Source organism: Bufo bufo, chromosome 1 (assembly GCF_905171765.1).
Source record: "Bufo bufo chromosome 1, aBufBuf1.1, whole genome shotgun sequence".
NCBI classification, from domain to species: domain Eukaryota; kingdom Metazoa; phylum Chordata; class Amphibia; order Anura; family Bufonidae; genus Bufo; species Bufo bufo.
Window position 1 is genome coordinate 768,175,211 of NC_053389.1, and position 27,204 is coordinate 768,202,414.

At 44.8% G+C, this 27,204-nt stretch overlaps 1 protein-coding gene across 1 annotated transcript in view; it reads left to right on the forward strand.

Annotated features, from left to right (window-relative positions):
* Positions 1 to 26,084, forward strand: part of ADAM9 (ADAM metallopeptidase domain 9) — a 111,122-nt gene extending 85,038 nt beyond the window's left edge. Inside the window, exons 8-22 of the mRNA XM_040414752.1 lie at positions 4,631 to 4,702; positions 8,701 to 8,870; positions 11,596 to 11,677; positions 12,800 to 12,933; positions 14,379 to 14,550; positions 14,891 to 14,983; positions 16,254 to 16,449; positions 16,963 to 17,068; positions 17,657 to 17,846; positions 17,972 to 18,052; positions 19,002 to 19,107; positions 19,794 to 19,929; positions 23,091 to 23,382; positions 23,722 to 23,789; positions 24,685 to 26,084. Coding sequence (XP_040270686.1) covers positions 4,631 to 4,702; positions 8,701 to 8,870; positions 11,596 to 11,677; positions 12,800 to 12,933; positions 14,379 to 14,550; positions 14,891 to 14,983; positions 16,254 to 16,449; positions 16,963 to 17,068; positions 17,657 to 17,846; positions 17,972 to 18,052; positions 19,002 to 19,107; positions 19,794 to 19,929; positions 23,091 to 23,382; positions 23,722 to 23,789; positions 24,685 to 24,763 — 1,977 coding nt within the window. The 3' untranslated portion in view covers positions 24,764 to 26,084. The remainder of the gene's footprint in view (positions 1 to 4,630; positions 4,703 to 8,700; positions 8,871 to 11,595; positions 11,678 to 12,799; positions 12,934 to 14,378; positions 14,551 to 14,890; positions 14,984 to 16,253; positions 16,450 to 16,962; positions 17,069 to 17,656; positions 17,847 to 17,971; positions 18,053 to 19,001; positions 19,108 to 19,793; positions 19,930 to 23,090; positions 23,383 to 23,721; positions 23,790 to 24,684) is intronic.
* Positions 26,085 to 27,204: the final 1,120 nt, after the last annotated feature.

The window sequence follows — 27,204 nt, forward strand, 5'->3', positions numbered from 1 at the left end:
ATATTCTTGTACATAGGAGCAGTATTATAGCAGTTATATTCTTGTACAGAGGAGGCAGTATTATAGTAGTTATATTCTTGTCCATAGGAGGCAGTATTATAGTAGTTATATTCTTGTACATAGGAGCAGTATTATAGTAGTTATATTCTTGTACATAGGGGCAGTATTATAGTAGTTATATTCTTGTACTTAGGAGGCAGTATTATAGTAGTTATATTCTTGTACATAGGAGCAGTATTGTAGTAGTTATATTCTTGTACATAGGAGCAGTATTATAGTAGTTATATTCTTGTACATAGGGGCAGTATTATAGTAGCTATATTATTCTACATAGGGGTAGAATAATATTAATATTTTTGTATTGGGGCAGTATTATATTAGTTATGTTCTTGCATATATGGGGCATTATTGTAATTGTTCTAGTCTTGTACATAGGCGGCAGAGTTATTGTAGTAATATTTTTCTACATAGGAGGCAGTATTACAGTGGTTATTGAAGGTGCTAGTATATAGTTATATTCTTAGACATAGGAAACAGTATTATAACAAATAGATTCTTGTACAAAGGAAGCATTTTTTTTTTTTTTTACCAATTTTTTTTTTTTAAATGACCCCTTTGGCCCAGAATATTTTTGAAAATGAACACAAATCAATAGCCAGGGGCTATACCAATTCAGTTTTAGGCCTAATTATTCACTTTCTTTAAAAAAATTAACCTTTTATTATATTATTTTAAAATAAACACAAGACAAGATAATATGTATTTATATCCCTCTGTTATTTTTTTTCAAAAGCCTTTGGTAATAATAAAAAAACAAAAAACATTAGTGTGTTGTTTTTTTTCTCTCACTTTTTTTCAAATCTTCTGTATGTATTTATGGTACTAATATTTAGGTATGGATATATAATATCAGATATTAGCAGCTGCTCTATTTCCTGATTGTGATAAGAGTCAATCCTTCTCTATTGGCAACATTACCTGTTATTAGTAAGGTAGTTTGTTACACTATTCAACTCACTTAGTTTCAGCTTGCTTTTTTAGATATAACCGCTGCCACTCTAAGACTACTTTCACACTAGTGTTTTTTTCTGGATCCGGCAGGTTTCAGCAAAAACGCTTCCGTTACTGATAATACAACCGTCTGCATCGGTTATGAACGGATCCGGTTATATTATCTTTAACATAGCCAAGACGGATCCGTCACAAACTCAATTGAAAGTCAATGGAGGGCGGATCCGTTTTTTTTAATGTGTCAGAGAAAACAGTTCCATCCCCATTGACTTGCATTGGGGGTCATGCCGGTTCCGTCTTGCTCTGCATCCCAGGACGGAAAGCAAACTACAACATGCTGCGGTTTGCTCTCCGGTCTGGCAACGCAACTAAACGGAATGGAATGCATTTTGGAGCGCTCCGTTCTGTTCGGTTCAGTTTTGTCCCCATTTGACAATATATGGGGACAAAACTGAAGCGTTTTTTCCGATATTGAGCCGCTATGACGGATCTCAATACCGGAAAGCTAAAACGCTAGTGTGAAAGTAATAACCGCTGCCTCTCTAATACTCATTACCTGCTCAATCTGAGCTAGCTGTTTTCCAACAATCCATTTCCTACATATCCTCCATTATAGTGCTCAATTCTATTTCTCACAGATAAACCCTGGGGGACGCCTGAAGGTCGGCCGCCTTGTTTTACTACACTAATGCTTTTGTATTTAAACGAGAAAGCAGAGCCCCCCGACATGTTTCACCACATATGTGTTGTTTTTTTTTACCAGCTGCACACATAAGGCAATTTTATATTAGTTGTGTGGTTTTACATGTGGGAGTATAGCAGTTATATCCTTGTCCATAGGATGCATTATTATAGCAGTTCTATTCTTGTCCATAGAAGGCAGTATTATAGCAGTTATATCCTTGTCCATAGGATGCAGTATTATAGCAGTTATATCCTTGTCCATAGGATGCATTATTATAGCAGTTCTATTCTTGTCCATAGAAGGCAGTATTATAGCAGTTATATCCTTGTCCATAGGATGCAGTATTATAGCAGTTCTATTCTTGTCCATAGGAGCAGTATTATAGCAGTTATATCCTTGTCCATAGGATGCAGTATTATAGCAGTTCTATTCTTGTCCATAGAAGGCAGTATTATAGCAGTTATATCCTTGTCCATAGGATGCAGTATTATAGCAGTTCTATTCTTGTCCATAGAAGGCAGTATTATAGCAGTTATATCCTTGTCCATAGGATGCAGTATTATAGCAGTTCTATTCTTGTCCATAGAAGGCAGTATTATAGCAGTTATATCCTTGTCCATAGGATGCAGTATTATAGCAGTTCTATTCTTGTCAGAAGATGAAGTATTTTGCTAGTAAAATTGCTTAGTTCTGCATCAGAGCTGCTATTGTAATATATTTACATGAGTAAAAACCAAAGTCAGTGAGGCTGATGACAGAAAATATGTGTCCTGGACACGAATAAACACAGAAGAAAGCGCTGCCTATGTACTCGGTGGGTACAGACCAGAATCCTGTGGCACGTAGTGCACTTTCATGGCAGTACCCAGCATGGCTGACTCCATACTGTATGTATGCGCCTAAAACTCAGCCCATTCTACCAGCTCCTTTATATGCTCTTCAGTCAGGATCCTGGGGGTTAGACTCCCTTTCAGTGTCTACCCTGTTGTCCTGGATGCTGGGGGTCAGACTCCCTCTCGGTGTCCACCCTGTTGTCCTGGATGCTGGGGGTCAGACTCCCTCTCGGTGTCCACCCTGTTGTCCTGGATGCTGGGGGTCAGACTCCCTCTCGGTGTCCACCCTGTTGTCCTGGATGCTGGGGGTCAGACTCCCTCTCGGTGTCCACCCTGTTGTCCTGGATGCTGGGGGTCAGACTCCCTTTCAGTGTCCACCCTGTTATCCTGGATGCTGGGGGTCAGACTCCCTCTCGGTGTCCACCCTGTTGTTCTGGATGCTGGGGGTCAGACTCCCTCTCTGTGTCCACCCTGTTGTCCTGGATGCTGGGGGTCAGACTCCCTCTCGGTGTCCACCCTGTTGTCCTGGATGCTCGGGGTCAGACTCCCTCTCGGTGTCCACCCTGTTGTTCTGGATGCTGGGGGTCAGACTTCCTTTCAGTGTCCACCCTGTTGTCCTGGATGCTGGGGGTCAGACTCCCTTTCGGTGTCCACCCTGTTGTCCTGGATGCTGGGGGTCAGACTCCCTTTCAGTGTCCACCCTGTTGTCCTGGATGCTGGGGGTCAGACTCCCTCTCGGTGTCCACCCTGTTGTTCTGGATGCTGGGGGTCAGACTCCCTCTCGGTGTCCACCCTGTTGTTCTGGATGCTGGGGGTCAGACTCCCTCTCGGTGTCCACCCTGTTGTCCTGTATGCTGGGGGTTAGACTCCCTTTCGGTGTCCACCCTGTTGTCCTGCATGCTGGGGGTCAGACTCCCTTTCAGTGTCCACCCTGTTGTTCTGGATGCTGGTGGTGAGACTCCCTCTCGGTGTCCACCCTGTTGTTCTGGATGCTGGGGGTCAGACTCCCTTTCGGTGTCCACCCTGTTATCCTGGATGCTGGGGGTCCGACTCCCTCTTGGTGCCCACCCTGTTCTGTGCCCCTCACACTCAGTGGATTGTGGTGATCTGTGGCTGTACATCTGTTATTGGATCATTTCTTAAAATTCCCCTGGACATTTCCACCCTGTGTCAGCGTCCACACCCTTTCTCTTCTAATCTCCATAATCTATGAACACAGTGTCCATACGCTGACACCAGGGATCCTAATAACTCCATTCCTGCTGCAGTCATTTTGCCTCCACATCCAAATATCTAATTAGAACCGTCAGCAAATATTTCCTCCCTGTTGTTTTTTTCTGCCCGCAATGTCCTCCCATTATGAGGCCTCATCCCCGCAGCATTACAGACCGCTGATCCTCAGGTTAATTATACCCCCCCCCCCCCCCCCCTTTCCTGTAAACTATTAGCATATTAGAAGCCACCAAGGCTTCAGCTGCTGCAGAGCCTCTTGTAGATAAAATTGGTGGGAGGAGTAACCATTGCACAGTGCCAGCCACAGTTTATCCCACATACAGTGCCATACACGGCGTCACAAAAATATACCAGTCAGCGATAATTTTCACAGCTTTCCCACTAATAGCCAGAATGTCCCCAGCTACAGTCCCTCCAAATCCCAAATGCTCCCCAATCTCGGCCAGACAGCCACCCTCTTGATATTTTACTGGTTGCTCTTACTGTAAAGAAGCCTTCCCCTTATGTATTATTTCTTCTTCTTACCTTTTGGGGTCTGGGTTTTCATATTTTCTTGATAGGCTTAGATCCATACCTATTTTGTGGATATACCAAAATTGGGAATATCCCTTTAAAGAGCACCTGTCAGCAGGATCAACCCTATTAAAAACCTAGCAAGGAAATAGTTGGAGGCAATCAGATACCCTGTGAATGATAACCATTAGAAAAACTTTTAGATTACATAGTGTCTACTTTTGTCAATCTAAGCTTTATTACAAAAATAAATGTAATCTATAATCATGTAATATATATATATTAGGTGATGTGTATGTATATGTATGTATATGTGTGTGTATATATATATATATTCTTCATGTATCTCTTGCAGTTTGACATGTTGGGACAGAATACCTCCGCTGTACGAGCTGAAATGGTGGAGTTGTCTAATTACCTGGATAGTGTAAGTATGAAAATCCTGACATCCGCTGCTGTTATTGCTCATAGTTCTTCTACCTTAAAGGAGTTTTCCTTCTTTTGTAGAAAATTATATAGAAATTGTCATTATATGATGAATATCTGTCTCCGTTCTTCACGGATTTCTAGACCTCTGCTTAAAATTCGCAATAAAGAGTCCCCAATTCAAGACCCTCATGTACAGTATTAGACAGACATGCTACATTTTCTTGCTCTGGAGGACCCGCCATATACATGCATTACGCAGACAGCCCATTGATTTTGTTGATAATTTTGTAATGCCTCGTTTCCCCTGTGGGGGCAGTGCAGAGAAATTGAGCCCATGCTCCCTGGTTCTTTCTCAGATTGCAGAGGTTTTTTTCGTTAAGCGATTATGTTTGCAAGCTTTCAGAGACTCCTTCATCAGGCAGTATACAAATGAACTGGGGCTTGTTCCTAAAACAAAACGGTCACTGCAATCTATTTGATATATCTAAAATAGAATTGGGAATGAATGCAAAATGGAAAAGAAAAACACTTTTTTTTTTTTACTGTTTTATCTGTGGCCAGATGCTCATTTAGTCTTTTTCCCATGACATCACTTTCTGTGCTACTGTCCTGAGTAACCTTAGTAGGGACATTATGTGGACTCAAATCATTCATACATACACACAGCCAGGTCCATGAATATTGGGACATGGACACAGTTCTAACATTTTTGCCTCTATACACCACCACAATGGATTTGAAATGAAACGAACAACTTGTGCTTTAACTGCAGACTGTCAGCTTTAATTTGAGGGTATTTACATCCAAATCAGGTGAACGGTGCAGGAATTACAACAGTTTGCATATGTGCCTCCCACTTGTTAAGGGACCAAAAGTAATGGGACAGAATAATAATCATAAATCAAACTTTCACTTTTTAATACTTGGTTGCAAATCCTTTGCAGTCAATTACAGCCTGAAGTCTGGAACGCATAGACATCAGCAGACACTGGGTTTCATCCCTGGTGATGCTCTGCCAGGCCTCTACTGCAACTGTCTTCAGTTCCTGCTTGTTCTTGGGGCATTTTCCCTTCAGTTTTGTCTTCAGCAAGTGAAATGCATGCTCAATCGGATTCAGGTCAGGTGATTGACTTGGCCATTGCATAACATTCCACTTCTTTCCCTTAAAAAACTCTTTGGTTGCTTTTGCAGTATGCTTTAAGTCATTGTCCATCCTCACTGTGAAGCGCCGTCCAATGAGTTCTGAAGCATTTGGCTGAATATGAGCAGATAATATTGCCCGAAACACTTCGGAATTCATCCTGCTGCTTTTGTCAGCAGTCACATCATCAATAAATACAAGAGAACCAGTTCCAGTGGCAGCCATACATGCCCACGCCATGACACTACCACCACCATGCTTCACTGATGAGGTGGTATGCTTAGGATCATGAGCAGTTCCTTTCCTTCTCCATACTCTTCTCTTCCCATCACTCTGGTACAAGTTGATCTTGGTCTCATCTGTCCATAGGATGTTGTTCCAGAACTGTGAAGGCTTTTTTTACATGTCGTTTGGCAAACTCTAATCTGGCCTTCCTGTTTTTGAGGCTCACCAATGGTTTACATCTTGTGGTGAACCCTCTGTATTCACTCTGGTGAAGTCTTCCCTTGATTGTTGACTTTGACACACATACACCTACCTCCTAGAGAGTGTTCTTGATCTGGCCAATTCTTCGGTCATCCACCACAGTTGTTTTCCGTGGTCTTCCGGGTCTTTTGTTGTTGCTGAGCTCACCAGTGCGTTCCTTCTTTTTAAGAATGTTCCGAACAGTTGTTTTGGCCACGCCTAATGTTTTTGCGATCTCTCTGATGGGTTTGTTGTGTTTTTTCAGCCTAATGATGGCTTGCTTCACTGATAGTGACAGCTCTTTGGATCTCATCTTGAGAGTTGACAGCAACAGATTCCAAATACAAATAGCACACTTGAAATGAACCCTGGACCTTTTATCTGCTCATTGTAATTGGGATAATGAGGGAATATCACACACCTGGCCATGAAACAGCTGAGAAGCCAATTGTCCCATTACTTTTGGTTCCTTAACAAGTGGAAGGCACATATGCAAACTGTTGTAATTCCTACATCGTTCACCTGATTTGGATGTAAATAACCTCAAATTAAAGCTGACAGTCTGCAGGTAAAGCACATCTTGTTCGTTTCATTTCAAATCCATTGTGGTGGTGTATAGAGCCAAAAATGTTACAATTGTGTCGATGTCCCAATATTTATGGACCTGACTGTACGTACATAACTGGTGAGTCCACACATCATGAGGCTAAGGGCTCATTTAGATGGCCAGTGTCCATTCCGCAATTTGCGGACCGCACATGGCCATCACTCTCATAGAAAATGCCTATTCTTGTCTGCAACTGCGGACAAGAATAGGACATGTTCTATATTTTTTGCGGAGCCAGGGAACGGAACAACGAATGCGGGCAGCACACGATGTGCTGTCCGCATCTTTTGCGGCCCCATTGAAATGAATGGGTCCGCACCTGTTCCGCTAAAACGGGTGTGGAACACAACATATGGCCATCTCAATGAACCCTTACTGCCATCCTGTGCCCACAGAAAGTAGAGGAGAAGCTACTACCAAAGCTTCTCTTACTCACTCAGAAACATGCCCCAGGATCATGGAAGACATTAGAGAAGTACTGATCGGTTATGGTTGTGAATTTAGCACTCGTGCCGAGATATACATCTCCTGTGTAGCTGTGCAGTCTGTTTATTGTCTCTCTTTGAACCCAATCTCACTCAGCTCTTCCGCACTTCTCCACCATCCCCTTTCAATAGACTTGCATTGACATGTGTTATATGATCCTCCTTTGGAGCTGCTACCATCTGGAGATTAAGTTGAAAGCATTTTTCAAAGTTAAAAGCAATTGGCAAAGGGGAAGGGGGGAGGTTAACCGCTGATAACATGAGCAGTAGACATTTGTCACTGATAAATCATATTACAAAGTTTCTTGTGGTCGCTTGTACTATTGATTTATGCAAAGTTGTTTGAATGCCTCTTTAACACTTTTCTATTTGTGAAAGCATTCTCACTCTGTAGCCTGTTTTCACACCTAAGACTTTTGCACAGTACTGTAGAGGCAAGATGTTTTCAATGTGCTTATTAATGGCACGCCATCTCTTTACAGTGTTCATGGCACCAGTTTTCAGATTCACAACACACAGCCTTACAGCTAGATGAGAAACTTCTGGCTCCCTGCAGCCACCACTAGGGGTAGCTGATAAAGAACTGGATATGTTTAAATTTGTATACAGTGCCTTTCCCTAGTGGTGGTTGCAGCGTACATAGGTGTGTTTTTTAAAGAGGTATTCTAGTAAAAACCAGTCCCATAGGTGTTGAATGGCGCATTAGTGTGCATACTTGAAAGCTGCTATGTTCTAATGGGGGGACACTGGACCCCCCCCATTCCGGTGTTTGGTGGGGATCTCAATGCTTGGACTTGCACCAATTTAACTGTGGATTGGGGCTAAATTGTTGTAGGTAGAATACCCCTTTAAGGCTACATGCACACGACCGTATGTGTTTTGAGGTCCGCAAATTGCGGATACGCAAAAAAAACGGATGACATCCTTATGCCAGCCCCTTTTTTTTTTTTTTTTTTGCCGGATACATTGTAACAATGCCTAAAACGGACAAGAATAGGACATGTTCTTTTTTTTTTTTTGCGGGGCTACGGAGCGGACATACTTATGAAATGAATGGGTCCGCATCCTATCTGCAAAAAAAAAACGGAACAGACACTGAAACAAAATACGTTTGTGTGCATGTAGCCTAATTCTGTGGCTGTGTGTGAATGGAAGCAGGGAACTTTCTGCGGAGATATCTGACCCCCTAACAACTAGTTGGGGTGATCCTAATAAGTGCCCACATGACCTGTTCAGATCCTACAAGCTCCATTCCTAACCTTCCTTGGAGATGAGCGCGTTGTCTTTCATTTCTCTAGATGTACAGCATGCTGAATATAAGAATTGTCCTGGTGGGGCTGGAGATCTGGACAAATGTGAATCACATCAACATTGAAGGCTCTGCTGGGGAAGTGCTTGGCCGCTTTGTGCAATGGCGTGAGACGCAACTTATACCGCGGCGCAGACATGACAGCGCACAGTTTGTTCTGTAAGTAATCCGCCTTCGCTGATCTAGCAGAGTTGTGTTTGTCATTTGGCACAGTTGGTCTTATTTTGTCCTACCTCATGCAGCAGAATTCTTCGCTTACTCCTAGACTTTCATCGGTGAGTTGAATACTGTAGAGGCAATATTAAATTTGGAAGCTATTACCATTGCACTCAATCAGTGCATGTCATGCTGCATTAGAACTACTGGCGCTACCTGGAAATATAGATAAGTGACAGACCAGGAGAATGATAAGTAGTCCCATTATCTGTGATATGATTACATCCGCAACAGACACCCATTATGTGCGCTCTCAATAGGGTTAATGTAATACCGGTAAATATTTTGTGGTGGTAACAGTGCCATCTGCTGGTTATGTGATGTTAATGCTTCTCCTATAGCTAAGAAGAGCATTCCCCACTGTTATAATATATAACGGCCCTAAGTCCTTAAAGGGGTTGTCTGCAGCTACTGTATAATTTTTGCAGAAAGCAAAATATACTTAAAGGGATATACTTATGAATCGCTCTCCCATAGCTGCCGTTTGGATGCTTGCTGGGCCCCCGTTGATCCGGGCTTGACTCCCTGGAAATATCAGGGGATATCCTTGGCCGCACCCGCCTCAGCTGGTGATTGGCTGAGCGGACATTTCCTGATATTTCCTCCGTGTCCAGAGGTATCCGTTTTCTATATCCCTCCTCCTTAGAGAAATGGGGTGCAATACGCCATGTAGCCATTGGCTATTTTTGCTGTAGGTTGCTACCGTCCTCCCTGACGAGCTCCTGTATGGGTGAAATGTGTAGGGGGAAGGGTGACCGAATAGCATACGAGCTAGCTGAGGGACAGCGTTTTGGTAACCCGGGGGGTGTGCCCTTTTTAGAGTGGCGCGCCTCCATGCAAGAGGTTACAACAAAACCTGATATTTGAGTTTCATATCTTCATTTCCGTGTGTATATATTGTGTTCTACTAGAACTCCTAGGCAGCATGCATTCACCCTGTATATTGAAACGCTCATCCGCTCGTGCCATCTGCACCTAAAAACATCTCCACAATCTGGAAACAAACAAAGCTTTCACTGTGGCCCTGATCCATTCCCGCCTCCATTACTGTAACTCTTTTCTGATCTGCCTTCCCCTCATTTAGCTCTCCCCTCTCCGATCTATCCCAAAGGCAGCAGCCAGGCTCATCTATATGTCCCCCACCATGTGCCAGTCACTAGACCGATGCCTCCACCCTGTTCCAGTCACTACTAGACCGATGCCTCCACCCTGTTCCAGTCACTACTAGACCGATGCCTCCACCCTGTGCCAGTCACTACTAGACCGATGCCTCCACCCTGTGCCAGTCACTAGACCGATGCCTCCACCCTGTTCCAGTCACTACTAGACCGATGCCTCCACCCTGTTCGTCACTACTAGACCGATGCCTCCACCCTGTTCGTCACTACTAGACCGATGCCTCCACCCTGTTCCAGTCACTACTAGACCGATGCCTCCACCCTGTTCCAGTCACTACTAGACTGATGCCTCCACCCTGTGCCAGTCACTACTAGACCGATGCCTCCACCCTGTTCCAGTCACTACTAGACCGATGCCTCCACCCTGTTCCAGTCACTGCTAGACCGATGCCTCCACCCTGTTCCAGTCACTGCTAGACCGATGCCTCCACCCTGTTCCAGTCACTACTAGACCGATGCCTCCACCCTGTGCCAGTCACTGCTAGACCGATGCCTCCACCCTGTGCCAGTCACTACTAGACCGATGCCTCCACCCTGTTCCAGTCACTACTAGACCGATGCCTCCACCCTGTGCCAGTCACTGCTAGACCGATGCCTCCACCCTGTTCCAGTCACTACTAGACCGATGCCTCCACCCTGTGCCAGTCACTAGACCGATGCCTCCACCCTGTTCCAGTCACTACTAGACCGATGCCTCCACCCTGTTCCAGTCACTACTAGACCGATGCCTCCACCCTGTTCCAGTCACTACTAGACCGATGCCTCCACCCTGTTCCAGTCACTACTAGACCGATGCCTCCACCCTGTTCCAGTCACTACTAGACCGATGCCTCCACCCTGTTCCAGTCACTACTAGACCGATGCCTCCACCCTGTTCCAGTCACTACTAGACCGATGCCTCCACCCTGTGCCAGTCACTACTAGACCGATGCCTCCACCCTGTTCCAGTCACTACTAGACCGATGCCTCCACCCTGTTCCAGTCACTGCTAGACCGATGCCTCCACCCTGTGCCAGTCACTACTAGACCGATGCCTCCACCCTGTGCCAGTCACTACTAGACCGATGCCTCCACCCTGTGCCAGTCACTACTAGACCGATGCCTCCACCCTGTTCCAGTCACTGCAATGCTCATCCACTGTAGACTACAGATTAACTTCTCGCTCTCTTCCAGAGGCCTTTGCACAGGGCTTCATCTCTATATCTGTGGCTAGCATCTTCCGTAGCCTTCCGCCTTTACCTCTCGAGTCACCTCTATCTTCTGATAGATTGTAAGCTCTTGTGAGCAGGGCCCTCGCTCCTATTGTCTGAATTGCTGATTGGTTTGTTACTGTGTAATGCCTGGTATTGCTGTATCTGTATCCTCTTGATTATAAAGTGGTGCTACATAATGAAAGATGATGGTTGTTATAATTAGGCCGTAGCCTGTAGCGGATATTAGACTATGGTTTTGCTGCATTCAGTTGATGTCTTTCTTTATTATCTTTGCAGGAAGAAAAGATTTGGGGGCACCGCAGGAATGGCCTTTGTGGGTACCGTTTGTTCCAGGAGCCACGCAGGTGGAATAAATGTGGTATGAAAACTGTACTATATCAATATCTGTTAGGATACCCCCTAATAGGACTCGTTTATGGCAGAGCTTACTTTTCCCCAGTGTATCGGCAGTGATGATGGTAGTAGTAGTTCCTGAGTGACTCCTTAAGCACTTTGCAATCTTTTCAAGTTAACCATGGGCATGCTATTCCATTATCATTAACTCTTTCTGCAGTTCCCAGGCCGAGGGGTGCAAAATTGACATCTTCATGGTCAGTTCATTAGAAAGGCAGTGAACTCCCTCCGCAGCAGTAGTCTTTAATACCTTACTGTCCAAACCCAGTGCAGGACCTTGGTGGTTCTAGACCTTCTATGGTTGCCTCTTCTCATTCCCTCGTGGGTATCCTGGCAGTTCCATAACTCTCTGGCAGCTTTTCAGTCTCAGGAGTGGTGTCTCCTGGATGAGGCTTCTCTCTGGGCCTACTTTACAGGAGGGTTGGACCAAGTCCATCACCCTGGTAATATAACCAGATGTGCCAGTTAGTTAACCATTTGTTGTCTATACATTGCCATTAGGTATACATAGTGCACAAATAAAAAAAAAAAAAAGCGATTTAAGAGTACATCACGACATTTAACTTTGTAACATTAAAGTAACCCTTTTAGCAGTAATTAACCCTTTGGAGTGTTCCACTGGGGCGCTTACATGGTAAGCATGTGAACAAGCAGGGCTGCAGTGTAAAGCACTAGAAGAGTCAGGGCAGCAGCCAGAGCCTCAGCTGAGATGAGAAGTAGATTTCAGTCAGAGCTCTGATACAGGACCTCAGTTCCCTTACGTAGGCCTATGCTAAAATGCTAGCAGTCCGCAGCCCCCACTAGTGGGAGCTTGCTGCATATGCTTTACACATTGAGCTCAAGTGTAACACTGTATACGGCACGTTTCTCTGCTCCCTCTAGTGGTGACTGCAGGCAGTTTTACTGTGACTGAGTGTAGCAGCACGAGTGGTGAGAAGAGGGGCAGCATATCAGGCAGATCACAAGCACATATAGGGGCAGGGCTCACTGCGGCCACTGATACTTTGCAAGTGAAGCACTGTGATGAGTTCGGATCTTCTAGATTTCTTCTGTGATTGGTATTTATGGGTTATGTCCTTCCTCTTAGTTCTCAAATCAGAACGTACCGTCTTTTTCTTCAATTGTCGCTCATGAACTGGGTCACAATTTGGGGATGAATCACGACGACGACAGAGGCTGCACCTGCTCTACGAAATACTGCATTATGAACTCCGGAGCCACGTAAGTCTGTCTGCAGTTAATTCAACTGGAATTTGACAACTCACACTGCTCGTGTCCAGGGGTTCTGACCACCGCTGCAGCGGATATGAGGCGGCCAATACAGGAGCTGCAGCGTATACGAGGTGGTCAGTACAGGAGCTGCAGCGCAGATACGAGGTGGTCAGTACAGGAGCTGCAGCGCAGATATGAGGTGGTCAGTACAGGAGCTGCAGCGCAGATACGAGGTGGTCAGTACAGGAGCTGCAGCGCAGATACGAGGTGGTCAGTACAGGAGCTGCAGAGCAGATACGAGGTGGTCAGTACAGGAGCTGCAGAGCAGATACGAGGTGGTCAGTACAGGAGCTGCAGCGTATACGAGGTGGTAAGTACAGGAGCTGCAGAGCAGATACGAGGTGGTCAGTACAGGAGCTGCAGCGCAGATACGCGGTGGTCCGTACAGGAGCTGCAGAGCAGATACGAGGTGGTCCGTACAGGAGCTGCAGAGCAGATACGAGGTGGTCCGTACAGGAGCTGCAGAGCAGATACGAGGTGGTCCGTACAGGAGCTGCAGAGCAGATACGAGGTGGTCCGTACAGGAGCTGCAGAGCAGATACGAGGTGGTCCGTACAGGAGCTGCAGAGCAGATACGAGGTGGTCCGTACAGGAGCTGCAGAGCAGATACGAGGTAGTCAGTACAGGAGCTGCGCAGCAAATACGAGGTGGTCCGTACAGGAGCTGCAGCGGATATGAGGTGGCCAATACAGGAGCTGCAGAGCAGATACGAGGTGGTCCGTACAGGAGCTGCAGCGCAGATACGAGGTGGTCCGTACAGGAGCTGCAGCGCAGATACGAGGTGGTCCGTACAGGAGCTGCAGAGCAGATACGAGGTGGTCCGTACAGGAGCTGCAGAGCAGATACGAGGTAGTCAGTACAGGAGCTGCGCAGCAAATACGAGGTGGTCCGTACAGGAGCTGCAGCGGATATGAGGTGGCCAATACAGGAGCTGCAGAGCAGATACGAGGTGGTCCGTACAGGAGCTGCAGCGCAGATACGAGGTGGTCCGTACAGGAGCTGCAGAGCAGATACGAGGTGGTCAGTACAGGAGCCGCAGAGCAGATACGAGGTGGCCAGTACTCGGGCCGCTTCTGTTTTTTGCGGATCCGCGGTTTGTGGACAGCAAAAAACGGCGCGGTCGTGTGCATGAGGCCTTAGGCTGGGGTGACATTGGATATAATGATTGTCAGTGTCGCAGTGAGAGGCAGCAGAGAATCCAGACCTGATGGATTTGGTGTTGTTGCATGCGACTTACTCCACTGACTATAATATAATGTACATTTGACTTTTATGTGACTTGGCTGTTTTTTTGGGGGGGGGTTTTGGTTGTTGTTGCGTAACTTTTCCGCAACTTGTGACACATGTCGCCCGGCCTTTTACATATAATCCTGCTTTTTTCCCCCTTTCGGCAGAGATTCTAAAAACTTCAGCAGCTGCAGCGAAGACGACTTTGAGAAGCTGATTCTGAACAAAGGAGGGAGTTGCCTACTGAATATGCCTAGGCCAGATGAGTCCTACACCGCCCCCTTCTGCGGGAACAAATTGGTGGACCCAGGGGAGCAGTGCGACTGTGGAAATGAAAAGGTGAGCACATAAATATACCATTAGCTTCACGGAACTGCCCCTAGTGGCCGAGTAGCTTCACAACAAAAAAATTATTGGTGTTTAAAGGGGTTTTCCAGCTTGCAGACCTCGCACTCCCCCCCCCCCCCCCCCCCCCCCCCCAAATAAGCTGTTATGTTCTGTATATGATTAATTTACATCTCACTGCATCCATTGCAACTGGCAGACATCAGAATGCTGTATAAAAAGTGAAATAGGATTTGGCCCTGGTGGGCAGGAGGAGACTTGCACAGCATAGTCTGTAACATTGGGGAAAAAAATTGACTTCTCTGCTTTTTCTGTGTTTTTGGGGGGTTTCTAGGAATGTGAGAAGGATCCATGTTGCCAGCCTGGGACGTGCAAGCTGCGTTCGGGAGCGGAGTGTGCGAATGGCGGCTGCTGCCAAAACTGCCGGGTGAGAGTAATGCACAGTTTATATATTACCCAAAGACTGAACACTCGCTGAAATTGTGTGTTCTACGCCGATGAGAAGTCACTATGCGGGGGTGGTAGTGGGCGTACAAGCACAGGAGCAGTGCCTCAGAGTCCACCATGACGGGAGTAAAACAACTGTTCTGCACAGCTACCGCACCATTCTGACTGAGATCAGAGGAACCTTTGTTCTCAGTCATTTAACCCCTTGAATGCTGCAGGCAAACATAATCAGGGCATACAAGGAGATAGGACAGGGCATCCTGACTGGTAAGCCTTGGGTAACTGAAGGACTGTAGGATTGTATACTCTATGTATTGTCTGTTAGGGTATAGTTAGGTATGACTGCCCGCTATCAGTGCCCAGGCTAATACCCGGCATATATGTACAGTGACGTTAACATAATTAAATCGGTTCTCCGGGAAATTCTGTAGAGTTTTGCACCCCCTCGCCCCCAGATAGGGAATTAAAGGGGTTGTCTCATCTCATACATTGGTGACATAATGTTAGTTTATGCCACCAATGTCAGATAGGTGCAGGTCCCACCCCTGGGACCCGCTCCCATCTCCAGAATGGGTTCCCCCCCCAAAGTAAATGAGGGCACTCCATGCAAGTGCAGTCACCCTCCATTCACGTCTATGGGACTTCAGACAATAGCCAAGTGCTGGCTTGGCCATTCCCAGCAGTCCAATAGAGGTAAATGGAGAGGTGGCCATGCATGCACGGCTCTCTCTCTTCTGTAGATATGCCATAAATGTCTTAGTTGGGAATACCCCTTTAATTCTGGGGAAAGGTGCAGGTGGGTATACTTTGTACTAGCAATAATTGCTTCAGTACATGCACACGAACGTTAGGGCTCCGTGCCCGTGCTGCGGACCGCAAATTACACTTGAATGGGGTCCGCGATCTGCATCCGACGGTCCGACGGCATGCGCTACTTTTTTGCGGTGCGGAGGCACGGCCAGAAACACCACGGAAGCACTCCGTAAGTGCTTCCGTGGGGTTCCGATCCGTGCCTCCGTATCTCCGTGATTGCGGACCCATTCAAGTGAATGGGTCCGTGATACGGAATGCACACGACCGGTGCCCGTGTATTACGGACCTGCTGTATGCGGGCCACAATACAGCCACGGGGGGCACCCGGTCGTGTGCATGTAGCCTTGACACTGCCAAGACATGGGTAGTGGAAGTCATTTTGCCAAATTCGATATTTCTTAATCACCTCTTCTTAATTATTATTTTTTTCTCTCCAGTTTTCTCCTGGTGGTACCGTGTGCCGAGCTGTGACCAATGAATGCGATCTCACCGAGTATTGCAATGGTTCTTCACCTTTCTGCCAACCAGACGTATTCATTCAAAATGGAAACCCCTGCCAGAACAACAAAGCCTATTGTTACAATGGCATTTGCCAGTATTATGATGGCCAGTGCCAAGGAATTTTTGGACAGAGTAAGTGCTTGACCTGAGTATTGAGCTGTGCCACAATTTGGTATTCCCATTTACTTATTGGATGTGCAGTATGGCCACATGTTTAGATGCCATCAGAGAGGAACTGCTGTTACGAAGGAAACAGTGCAGGTATTTTTTGTTCTGAAGCCTTTGTGTAGAGAACCTTTCTAGGAACGGAGGTCACGGAGGTGGCAAGGGACACCGAGATCCATTGTCCAATCTTTTGTATCACTGGGATCCTCACAATTTTATGTATGAAAGTAAAAGGGTCTATAGTCACACTTCGCATGCATGAGGAAATGCTCCCGGTGCATACACCAAACGTGTCCATGGACCACTGTGGGTGGTACATTATGGGGATGAGCCGTTTCCTTAAGAGCTTACAATCTATGACAGCGTTTCTCAGTCAACACCTAGGTTGCACAACACTGCCCTAGAAACCAGTTTGGTGTTAAGTGGTCCTATTAGGGTCCTGGCAGCTTTCTAATATGTGTATATGATTGTATGTTGTAGATGCAAAGGCAGCTGCTCCTATTTGTTTCCAAAATGTAAACTCCAAAGGCGACCGATTTGGGAACTGCGGTTATCAAGGCAGTACATACAAATCGTGTGAATCACGGTAAGTTGTAAGATTCGGCCTGGAGAAACCTTTGGCATTTGGTCACTTTTTTTAGCAGCATATGAACCCTGGCATTTCCTATCAGTTGCAGTTCTGATAAACCTTTATAATAGGGTAAAGTACAGAACTGAAGACCACGTGTACCACACGATTGTATCTTTGCATAAGCCCCCTACTTGTAAAATTATTGAGGGGGTTTCCAAACTTGAGACACCCTCTCTATGAGCCATAGTGGAGAGCCACAAGACCACTCTCATTGAGTGATTTGAGCTGTATGCAATGCTACATTTCCCCTGTAGTGGCCGCTGCAGGGAAAATGAGCAGTCAACAGCAAAGTCTACTTTTTTGTGACTTGCAGTGACCTTTGTGTGTTCTTAATGGGGTTTTTTTTCATTGGGGCAGCTCCTCTCAGTATGCCCTTTAATGTATGCAGGCATCATACATGGGGTTTCTCACTCTGGAGGACTTGGCGCAACCATGTATTTTGTGGTCATTGCTTTAGAGAATGGCTGTAATTGGCACATGTTGGTAATGTGTACAGTGATGTGTCTTCTGGCTCTGTTATATTCATAACTTTTCTGTCCCCAGGAATGCACTCTGCGGAAAGTTACAGTGTGAAAATGTGAAATCCATGCCTATCTTTGGTATTGAGCCATCAATTATTACGACCGTGGTCCCAGGTATGGGTATTACCTGTTGGGGAGTGGATTTCCAACTTGGTACCGATGTTCCAGATCCTGCTATGGTCAATGAGGGCACCAAGTGTGCAGAAGGCAAGGTAAGGATTCCAAAAACCTATTTGATCCTTCCTTGCTATACACTGATTATTCTTCTATTCCAAGGAAGTAATGTCATCTGTCTTTTATCTGTCTTTAAAGGATTTGTGTTGTCTCTTCATTTTAGGTCTGTAAGGATTTCCAGTGTGTTGATGCATCAGTACTGGGCTATGACTGTGATGTACAAAATAAGTGTGGAGGTAATGGGGTGAGTATGGCACCTTTTATCCATCATTTTTGTTGCTTATCTCAGCCCAGATTCTCTGGTAGTGTCATGCTCATTACCAGCTTTAGTTTAGTAAAGTTTTTGGATATGTGCTCCTATCTTTCTTTGTCATGGAATACATCAGGGGTGTTTGATGGGCCCATTACGGTCCCCTCTATTTAAATTGTAGAGTTGACAAACTGCTTTCTTTGTGGTTCCTCAATTTAAAGGGGGTTTGTCAAATTTTATAGTCTTGCCATATCAATCAGGTACATCATAAATGTTATATCTATGGAGTTCAACAGGGAGGAACCTTAGACATTTTAAGAATGACAGGGTCCCTTTTTCTATATAGTTCCTCCTCCTTTCAAATCAAAAGTGTGTATTCCAACTCAGAGCTGAAAAGTCTTTTTCTACGGGGCACTGTTGGAGTTTGAATTTCTATTACTAAGCAGCTGCACCAAAACCTCAGTCCAACAAGTCCAGGTTTGGCAGATTTCAGGACAACACCTGTATAGTTTGGGGGAAGAGACAGTTTTCCTTAGTTTTGGTTGAGTGTTTAGTTCCAGTAAAACAAATCTTAATGCTACATCAGAAAAAGGGACATTTTGTAGAATTCTAGTGTTGAACTGGACAACAAGCCCCCCATCAGTTTCTAACCTCACTAACCTTTTGGCTGAAGAGAGGTGAATCCATGAATACACAATTATGGCATGTCCTCCAAATCCAGTCCTGCCCATGCTTGCTCCATTCTCTTAATGAATGGGCACCTTACTAGGTGAGACGGAGACCTCTTTTCTGGAGATAGGTGTGGGTCTCACCACTGGGAGTGACATATATGAGACATTTATGGCATATCTTGTGGATATGAGCTAAATATCTTTGGTGGGAATACCACTGTGACCAGCAGATATGGATTTCATCAGTGTGTTTCTGACTTCTTGTTTTCTAGGTATGTAACAGCAATAAGAACTGTCACTGTAATGACGGCTGGGCCTACCCAGACTGCACAAAGAAGGGTTATGGTGGAAGCATTGAGAGTGGCCCTACATATAACGGTATGATAATGGAAACTAGTGGTGAAGAAGTCCTTTTTATGGGGAATAACTACATACTACATCAGAACTGTTTTAAAGCATTAAAGGGAGTCTGTCCCCTTGATTGACCACACACTAACCTCTGATTGATTGGTACTTTATATGTCTGTGCTCTCCTCCCACATTCCCCAGTAATACATTGCCAGGACTCACGAGCATGCACACAGAATGCAGAAGTCCTCCTGAGCTCGAACTCATGAGTCCTGTCAAAATATTACATTGTGGAGGCACAGTGGGACGGGAGTATAGACATATAGTCAGTGTCAGTAAATAGTGGTTAATCGAGGCTACAGACTACCTTTAAAGGGATTGTCCACTCCTATATTGACTGCCTATCCTCAGAATAGTCCTCAGTATCTGATCGCACCGCCAGCTGTTTAATAGTAGCTCCAGAACTACACAGCTCCATCCATCATGTAGTAGATTGAGCGGATTACTGCATTCATTTCAATGGGAGCAACATTCAGAAACCAGCTCTGTTCACTACACAAGAAGTGGACGGCCTCCTGTGTTAGCGTCTAGTAATGCCGTTGTAGTTTTTCTTTTTACAGTATTTCCCAGAACATTCATGTTGAGTTAAAGTACCAGTATATTTCTAGTCCTTGTTCCTGACCATAGGCTTCCATTTTGTTTCTTGAACATTACAGATAAAGACACTTCTCTCAGGGATGGGCTGCTTGTTTTCTTTCTCTTGGTCCTACCTCTCTTGGCTCTTGGAGTATTTTTATTTTTCCGAAGAAATGAACTAAAGAGGAAATTCTGTGGAAGGAGAAGATCACACGGGTAAGTGATTGTCGTGGATTGACCAGTGGCATAGAAGGTAGAGAACCCTGGCACACTTTGAATATGATAAACTGGCACTGTTCACCTGGTCAACATGCAGAGAGCAATATTATTTCATATAAGAATCGATCGTGAAGAGAACCCTGGCACACTGTTACAGGTCCGGGTTGCATTCTACAGCCCTAGCAGCAAAATATGTGTGTTTTCTGCCATGATTGGTGTGATTCTATCTGGGACTGCAGCTCCGCTCTAGTCACTTGAAGTACCAGACATGGACAGTGATGTAGAAAAGGCAGTAGGGCTCACCTACACTTGGTTACGCATGGAGAGTTATTTTGAACCATGTATATTTATTTCATAAAACATTCAGAAAATTTTAAGGAATATAAAATCTGTAATTAAAACACAAAATATCTCATATAAATCACATAAAAAACATAAATCACATAGAAAGGTAAAGTCTCTATATATCCTTAGTGCATATAGGTAGTGATCCCAGTAAAGTGACTTGGTGTAAATGGCGACGTCTGTCCGATAGCCTCACCAACCTGGCTGGTATTAAGGTGGGACGGGCATTTGTTTTATACTGATAGTCTTTTTTGAGTACTCAGTTGAATCAGTTATGCTGACCATATGAAAACAGTTACTTTTACGCTCGTCTATAGTGTTTCGTATGGTGTCTTGGATATCGCTGTTTGCATGTACTCCACTGAGGAAGGAGTCTTAGTTAACTCCGAAACGTGTATGGTAATATGATCAATAATTCTCATGAAATAAGCAACAAAACCGAAAACTAAAGCGCTTCAAGCAATTAACAGGGAGAGGGATCGGTGACGCGATTTACAAGGCATACGCCGAAAATCCACATATCCAGTGAAACCTGGTCTTGCGCCAAATTGACTATATGCACAAGATTACTTCCAGGGATTCACTGTATCGACACATCTGCAGTTAGTTACCGAGGATCCCCCAAGCCCTATATGAGACACATACCGCTGATAATACTCCTGGAGGCCAGACCACTGCCTGCAACAACCGAGCTACACGTGGGACGCCACGATATACGCAGTAAAGCCGGCAAATCCAGTGAAACAGTGAGTAAACTAACGCTGAACTTACATGCAAACAGCGACATCTAAGACACCATACGAAACACTATAGACGATCGTAAAAGTAACTGTTTTCATATGGTCAGCATAACTGATTCAACTGAGTACTCAAAAAAGACTATCAGTATAAAACAAATGCCCGTCCCACCTTAATACCAGCCAGGTTGGTGAGGCTATCGGACAGACGTCGCCATTTACACCAAGTCACTTTACTGGGATCATCATCACCACCTATATGCACTAAGGATATATAGAGACTTTACCTTTCTTTGTGATTTATGTTTTTTATGTGATTTTATGAGATATTTTGTGTTTTAATTACAGATTTTATATTCCTTTTTAAATATTCTGAATGTTTTATGAAATAAATATACATTGTTCAAAATAACTCTCCATGCGTAACCAAGTGTAGGTGTGCCCTACTACTTTTTTCTATTTCATATTTGCTACTTAGAAGATTGGGTGGATCTTTTCATCAGGAGCACCCATTCCATATGGTGATTAGTAGGTGAGCCATCTCTATAAATAATCAGCATTATCATGGACGGTGATGTGTCTGGTATTGCACAGAATCAACTATGATCGTCAGATCTGTAGGACTCCCAAAAGTCACACATTGATGGCCATAAATGTGGATGTATCTTAGCTGAAAAATAAGCTTCTTTCTCCCCCTCCTCCTCCTAAAGTAACATGTTCTGCTATGTCCATCATCTTGAGAGACAAGTTGTCTGTCAGCTCAATGAAGGTTCAGCTCACATGCTGCCCGTAGACTTTGGAGGGGGAGGAAGAATGAGCTGCTAGATGGAGAACAAGGCATTTTCTCTGATAAGATGTATTACAAACTTTCTTGTAATGAGCTGTACCATCATATTAGTCAATGATGAGTTGTCCATGGTTCGAACAATTCCACCAGCAACATGCCAGCCGAAACTGGCCAACCAGGGTGTCAGATTTTTAAAAAACGGATTCCATGGTCCTCGGGGACAATGGAAAATAGTCGTTTGAATGAATTTCGTCCAACAATGACTAAAATCCAATATGGCCATAAAGATATTTGGCCAACGCAAGTTTTGCAAACGATGGATGAAATGACTGAAATCAGCCATTTCTGCCAACTTTAATTTCATGTGTTTAGCAAGCCTGTACGTATCCGTGCACCAGAACTGAAATCTACGCCATTATGGAGGCCGGTGATGATCGGCTATTCCCAGCCGTGCATCACCCAATCCCTGCTCTGCCCAATTTTTGGAAGCATGCTGAGTGGGGCACAAAGCCCCTGGATAGTCACAAACTTCTTGATGCCAGTTTTCTGGTGTACAGAGATTGATAATGGTCCCCTTTAGTGTTTACATCCAATACATGAATTAATGTAGCCCTTTACTTTCTCCCAGCTGAGGGAGAGTGAGAATTAATGAGAGAGAGATAGCTTAAAGGGAACCTGTCACCAGTTTCAAGGTGTCCTAACTAAGGGCAACATAAATAAGTGACTGATTCTCTTAGCAAAATGCTGGGTCACTTTCTTTAATTGACCCAGTCAATCTGCCAACATCTTGTATTGAAAAGCTCCAGCTCATAATGATGAGTCCTGAATATTCATGAGCTCCTGACTCTCCCCGCCTACCTGCTGCTGAGTGACAGTTATTTTTCCATATGAATCAGCAGCAGGTGGTCAGGGGAGTGGCTATAGCTCTGAATTAAAAAAACGCTGGACTCACTGACATCACGCTGGACTCAAATCGGCTCATTAGCATACAGCATGTGGCATCTTTGTGTGTATATTATGAGGTAACCATCTGTCACACCAGTAAGTGAATACATCTAAGGTACTTTTTAGTAGTTAATGATTGTATATAATTAGTTAGATTATAATCAAATATCCACATGACAGGTTCCCTTTAAGTAACTTGACTGCTTTACCCAAATAGGTAATTACATGCAGTCTGTGTGTCTGTAGAGGGGACTATCCAGCTACTAATGTCCTATTATTACTGCAGCATCAACACGGATTAAAGCAGGCATTCTCTTTCTCTGTCTCTTTTTGATTGTCAACAGTACAACACAAGATGGTAACAGAGAGATACGTAAAACTGCCCCTGGCAGAGGTGGTCCAACTGCAGGAGAACCAAGAAATACTCCAAGCAATGTACCAGATAGAGGTGGTGCCTCAACAGGTGCTCCAAGAAATGCATCACAAATGCAAGCAGCTAGATTTCCCCCTAATGCAAGACCTCAGAGAAATATGCAGAATGTGCCACCAGTTGGAGGCCCTGCAGCTACTGCTCCTCCCAGAAATGTGCCACCCATGGGACCCAACAGAAATATTCCCCAACCATTATATGAAAACGTGAGTACTTAAATATAAGATGCAAAGATTTCCTACCTCAGGATCAGTAACGTAAGTTGATTTTGCCTGGAGGCGGGGATTAAAGAACTGTTGGCTGTTCATTTTACCTGCAGCGGCCACTACAGGAGAAATGTAGTATTGCGTTTGGCCTTTCAACTAAATGGCAGCCCATGTAATAAATGGACAGACTCCTTCCACCAGAGCTATAGCTGTTGTTAGTTAGCAGAACTCTGTTCTTGAACATAGTGTTTGGGGGGGTCTCAAGTAGGGGACCCTTTTCTAGAACTAAGAACATAATTTTAAACAATTTGTTACATACATTTTATTCTTACTTCACAGTCCTATAAACCGAATAACGCCGCAGTTCCTACCTATGCAGTAAGACCACCTCAACATACACCGTCTAGGTAAGTCGCCAAAAAACTGATGGAGTTCTAACGGGAATATCCAGTAACAACTCCCCAACAAAAATATATTTAGCCTTAATGGGGTCGTTTTATCGAAACTGGTGGAACATAGCAATCAGATGGCTGGCATCAGGCCGCTTTGGTAAACTATGCTCTGAATAATATGTTTGGGTCATTGCCTAGCGACATGCTTCCAGCCTCTTAGGCTGGGTTCACACTTGAGCGTATTTGATATGCGCGTCTAACGCGCGTTTTTGTCGCGCGTTTTTTGCAATAGTATACGCGCGTTTGTGTGATTGACTGCAGTGTCCTATGGCCACAAACGCGCGTCAAAACGCCCCAAAGAAGCTCAAGAACTTGTTTGAGCGTAGGGCGTTTTTCAGCGCGTTCAAACGCGCTGTAAAACGCTCAAGTGAGAGCCAGGGCCATAGGGAAGCATTGGTTTTCAAGTGTGGAGCGTTTTACAGCGCGTTTGAACGCGCTGTAAAACGCTCAAGTGTGAACCCAGCCTTAGAGTAGCTCATGTGTCCGGACCTTTACTATGCTAGAGCCATTGGTCATATAACATTTGCATGTTCATCATGGCCATACTGTTTGCATATGGCTGCAGGATTTTGAAACCAGGAGTCAGTCGTTTATATTTCACACCTGTGGATTGAAGCATAGAGTGAGATGATACAATTCTTGCTTACAGCAGCTAACACTAGAGGGCGCTTATAGAAGATGGAATTTTACATCTCAATAATACAATGGTCTTCGGTAAGCTCACAAGCTCCCCCTAGTGGTGGCCACAGACAGTAAAAATGTTATTTGGGACATAGCCTAGGTGAAAAACGTCAGTAGGGTATGCAAAGAAAAGATGATATACTCTTCCATTCTAATATTATCGTTCCAGGCCTCCACCTCCCAACCAAAGAGAAGTCACACATCCTAACATCGCCCCAGCACGCCCGCCGCCTGCTCCTCCAGTATAACGCTGCTTTTTCGGATCAGCAGAGCCTTCTTTTATCTGACTTTAATATTAGGTACATATGTGTTTCCATGAGGCACATCTTTTACCATGCTTGGGAGACCGAATGATTGCTTTCCAGAAACATGAAGCTGGCCTTAAGGCCTATGGTGCTCGGGTTTCATAGCACAGTCATAGATTCTCAGTTTACAGCGCGTGACTTCTGAAATGTCTGAGCAATCATTCAAAAACTTATTACTCACACCTAAACAAGTAGACTTTTGAAGGATTTTGCTGAAGGATTTTTGTTGAATTGGATTTTCAGGCCTCAGAACATCCTGTCATCTGCACAAGCCTATTGCTGCCTGTACTGGGCCAAATAATTGGGTGTTAGCATGCCGTCTATTTACCAGCCACATCAGCTTGGTTTCATTTCTTTTCCCACACTGGATTTTCAGTCTTCTTCATAGAGTCATTAAAGGGTAGGTCCATATTGGCAACAATTTTTTTTTTTACGTATCAATGCTTCTATCAGTTTATGACTACAGCTCCTTTGCAGAGCTATGTGTCTCCATGGTAACAGACTACAAATGTATCCCGTGCCTCTGAATTCTGAGGTCAAATTTCCTTTTTCATCTTCCCCTAATTTTTACTAACATTTGGATGGCAATATACACGGCAGGATCAGACTACACAGGGTTTGGTTGTAGTCTGTTACCATGGAGACACATAAAATTGAAAAAAACTTTAACTTGGACTGTTTGAAATATTACTTTACATTATACTTGCAGTGGTCTGATACACGAAAATAGTTTGGAAAGGTGGATGAAGCCTAAGGGCTGATTCACACCACCATGATCGCCCCGGGAAACACGGTCGTGCATTGGTTGCGTGTCTCTGGACGTCTGCGGCTCCTCTAACCCAAACCGATTGCACCATAAAACACTATGATGTAGTCATTTCGGGTCAGGGGAGCCGTTTTTGGTTCCCGGGCTGAACACAGTCGTGTGAATCAGCCCTTAAAAAATGAACTATGAAATGATGTGAAATTAAAGGGGTATTTAGCTATCATGTTTTTCAAACCCATTTCTACCACTATGAGCTCTTGACAATGTCTAATATATGGAGAAAAAGGGCCATATTTATTCTTACTGCCTAACAGCAAAATGGTCTTTGTTGCCCATAGCAACCAATCAGAGCACAGCTTTCATTTTCCCAGAGCAGTTAAAGATCTAGAAGGTGAGCTCTGATTGGTGGCTATAGGTAACAAAGACAGTTTTACTATTAGACAGTTTTGAGGCACAAGGGGGGGGGGATTTGTCAAAACTGTGCAAAGGAAAACTGGCTTAGTTACCCATAGCAACCAATCAGATTCTACCTTCCATTTTTTAGAGCTCCTTTGTAAAATGAAAGGATGAATCCCACAATGCCTATCTTCTATATCCTCCTTCTTCTCCTCTCGCTTTTTTAAACTTAACATGGATAAAACAGAATTCATCATCTTTCCCCCATCTTGCGCAACATCCCCAACAGACCTATCTATCACGATCAATGGCTGCACACTATCCCCGGTCAACCAAGTCCGCTGCCTTGGCGTGACCTTGGATTCTGCCCTCTCCTTCCGACCGCACATCCAAGCCCTTTCCACCACCTGCCGTCTCCAACTCAAAAACATCTCCCGCATCCGCACTTTCCTTAACTTTGAATCTGCGAAGATGCTTGTACATGCCCTCATCATCTCCCGCCTAGACTACTGCAACATCCTCCTCTGTGACCTTCCATCTAGCACTCTCGCACCCCTCCAATCTATCCTTAACTCTGCTGCCCGACTAATCCACCTCTCACCCTGTTACTCCTCTGCCTCCCCCTCTGCCAATCCCTTCACTGGCTCCCCATTCCCCAGCGAATTCACTTCAAAGTACTAATAAATACATACAAGGCCGTCCATAACCTGTCCCCTCCCTACATCTCTGAGCTACTTTCCCGATACATCCCCACACGCACTCTCCGATCCTCACAAGACCCCCTTCTCTCCTCTCCTCTCCTCTTATCGCCTCTTCCCACAATCGACTCCAAGATTTCTCCCCTGCATCCCCCACACCCTGTAACTCGCTACCCCAACATATCAGACTCTCACCTACAGTGGAATCCTTCAAAAGAAACCTGAAAACCCACCTCTTCAGACAAGCCTACAACCAGTGACCCTGCTGCCTCTATACCGCCATGACCAACTTCACCCGCACCTACTGTGTCCTTCTCCCATACCATGTAGACTGTAAGCCCTCACGGGCAGGGCCCTCTCTCCTTCTGTACCAATTTGTAACTTGTCTTGTTTAGGATTAGTGCAGTTGTCTGTATTATGTATGCGCACCCCTTATCATATGTACAGCGCTATGGAATCAATGGCGCTTTAATAATAAATAATAATAATAATGTGATTGGTTGCTATGGGCAACTAAGCCAGTT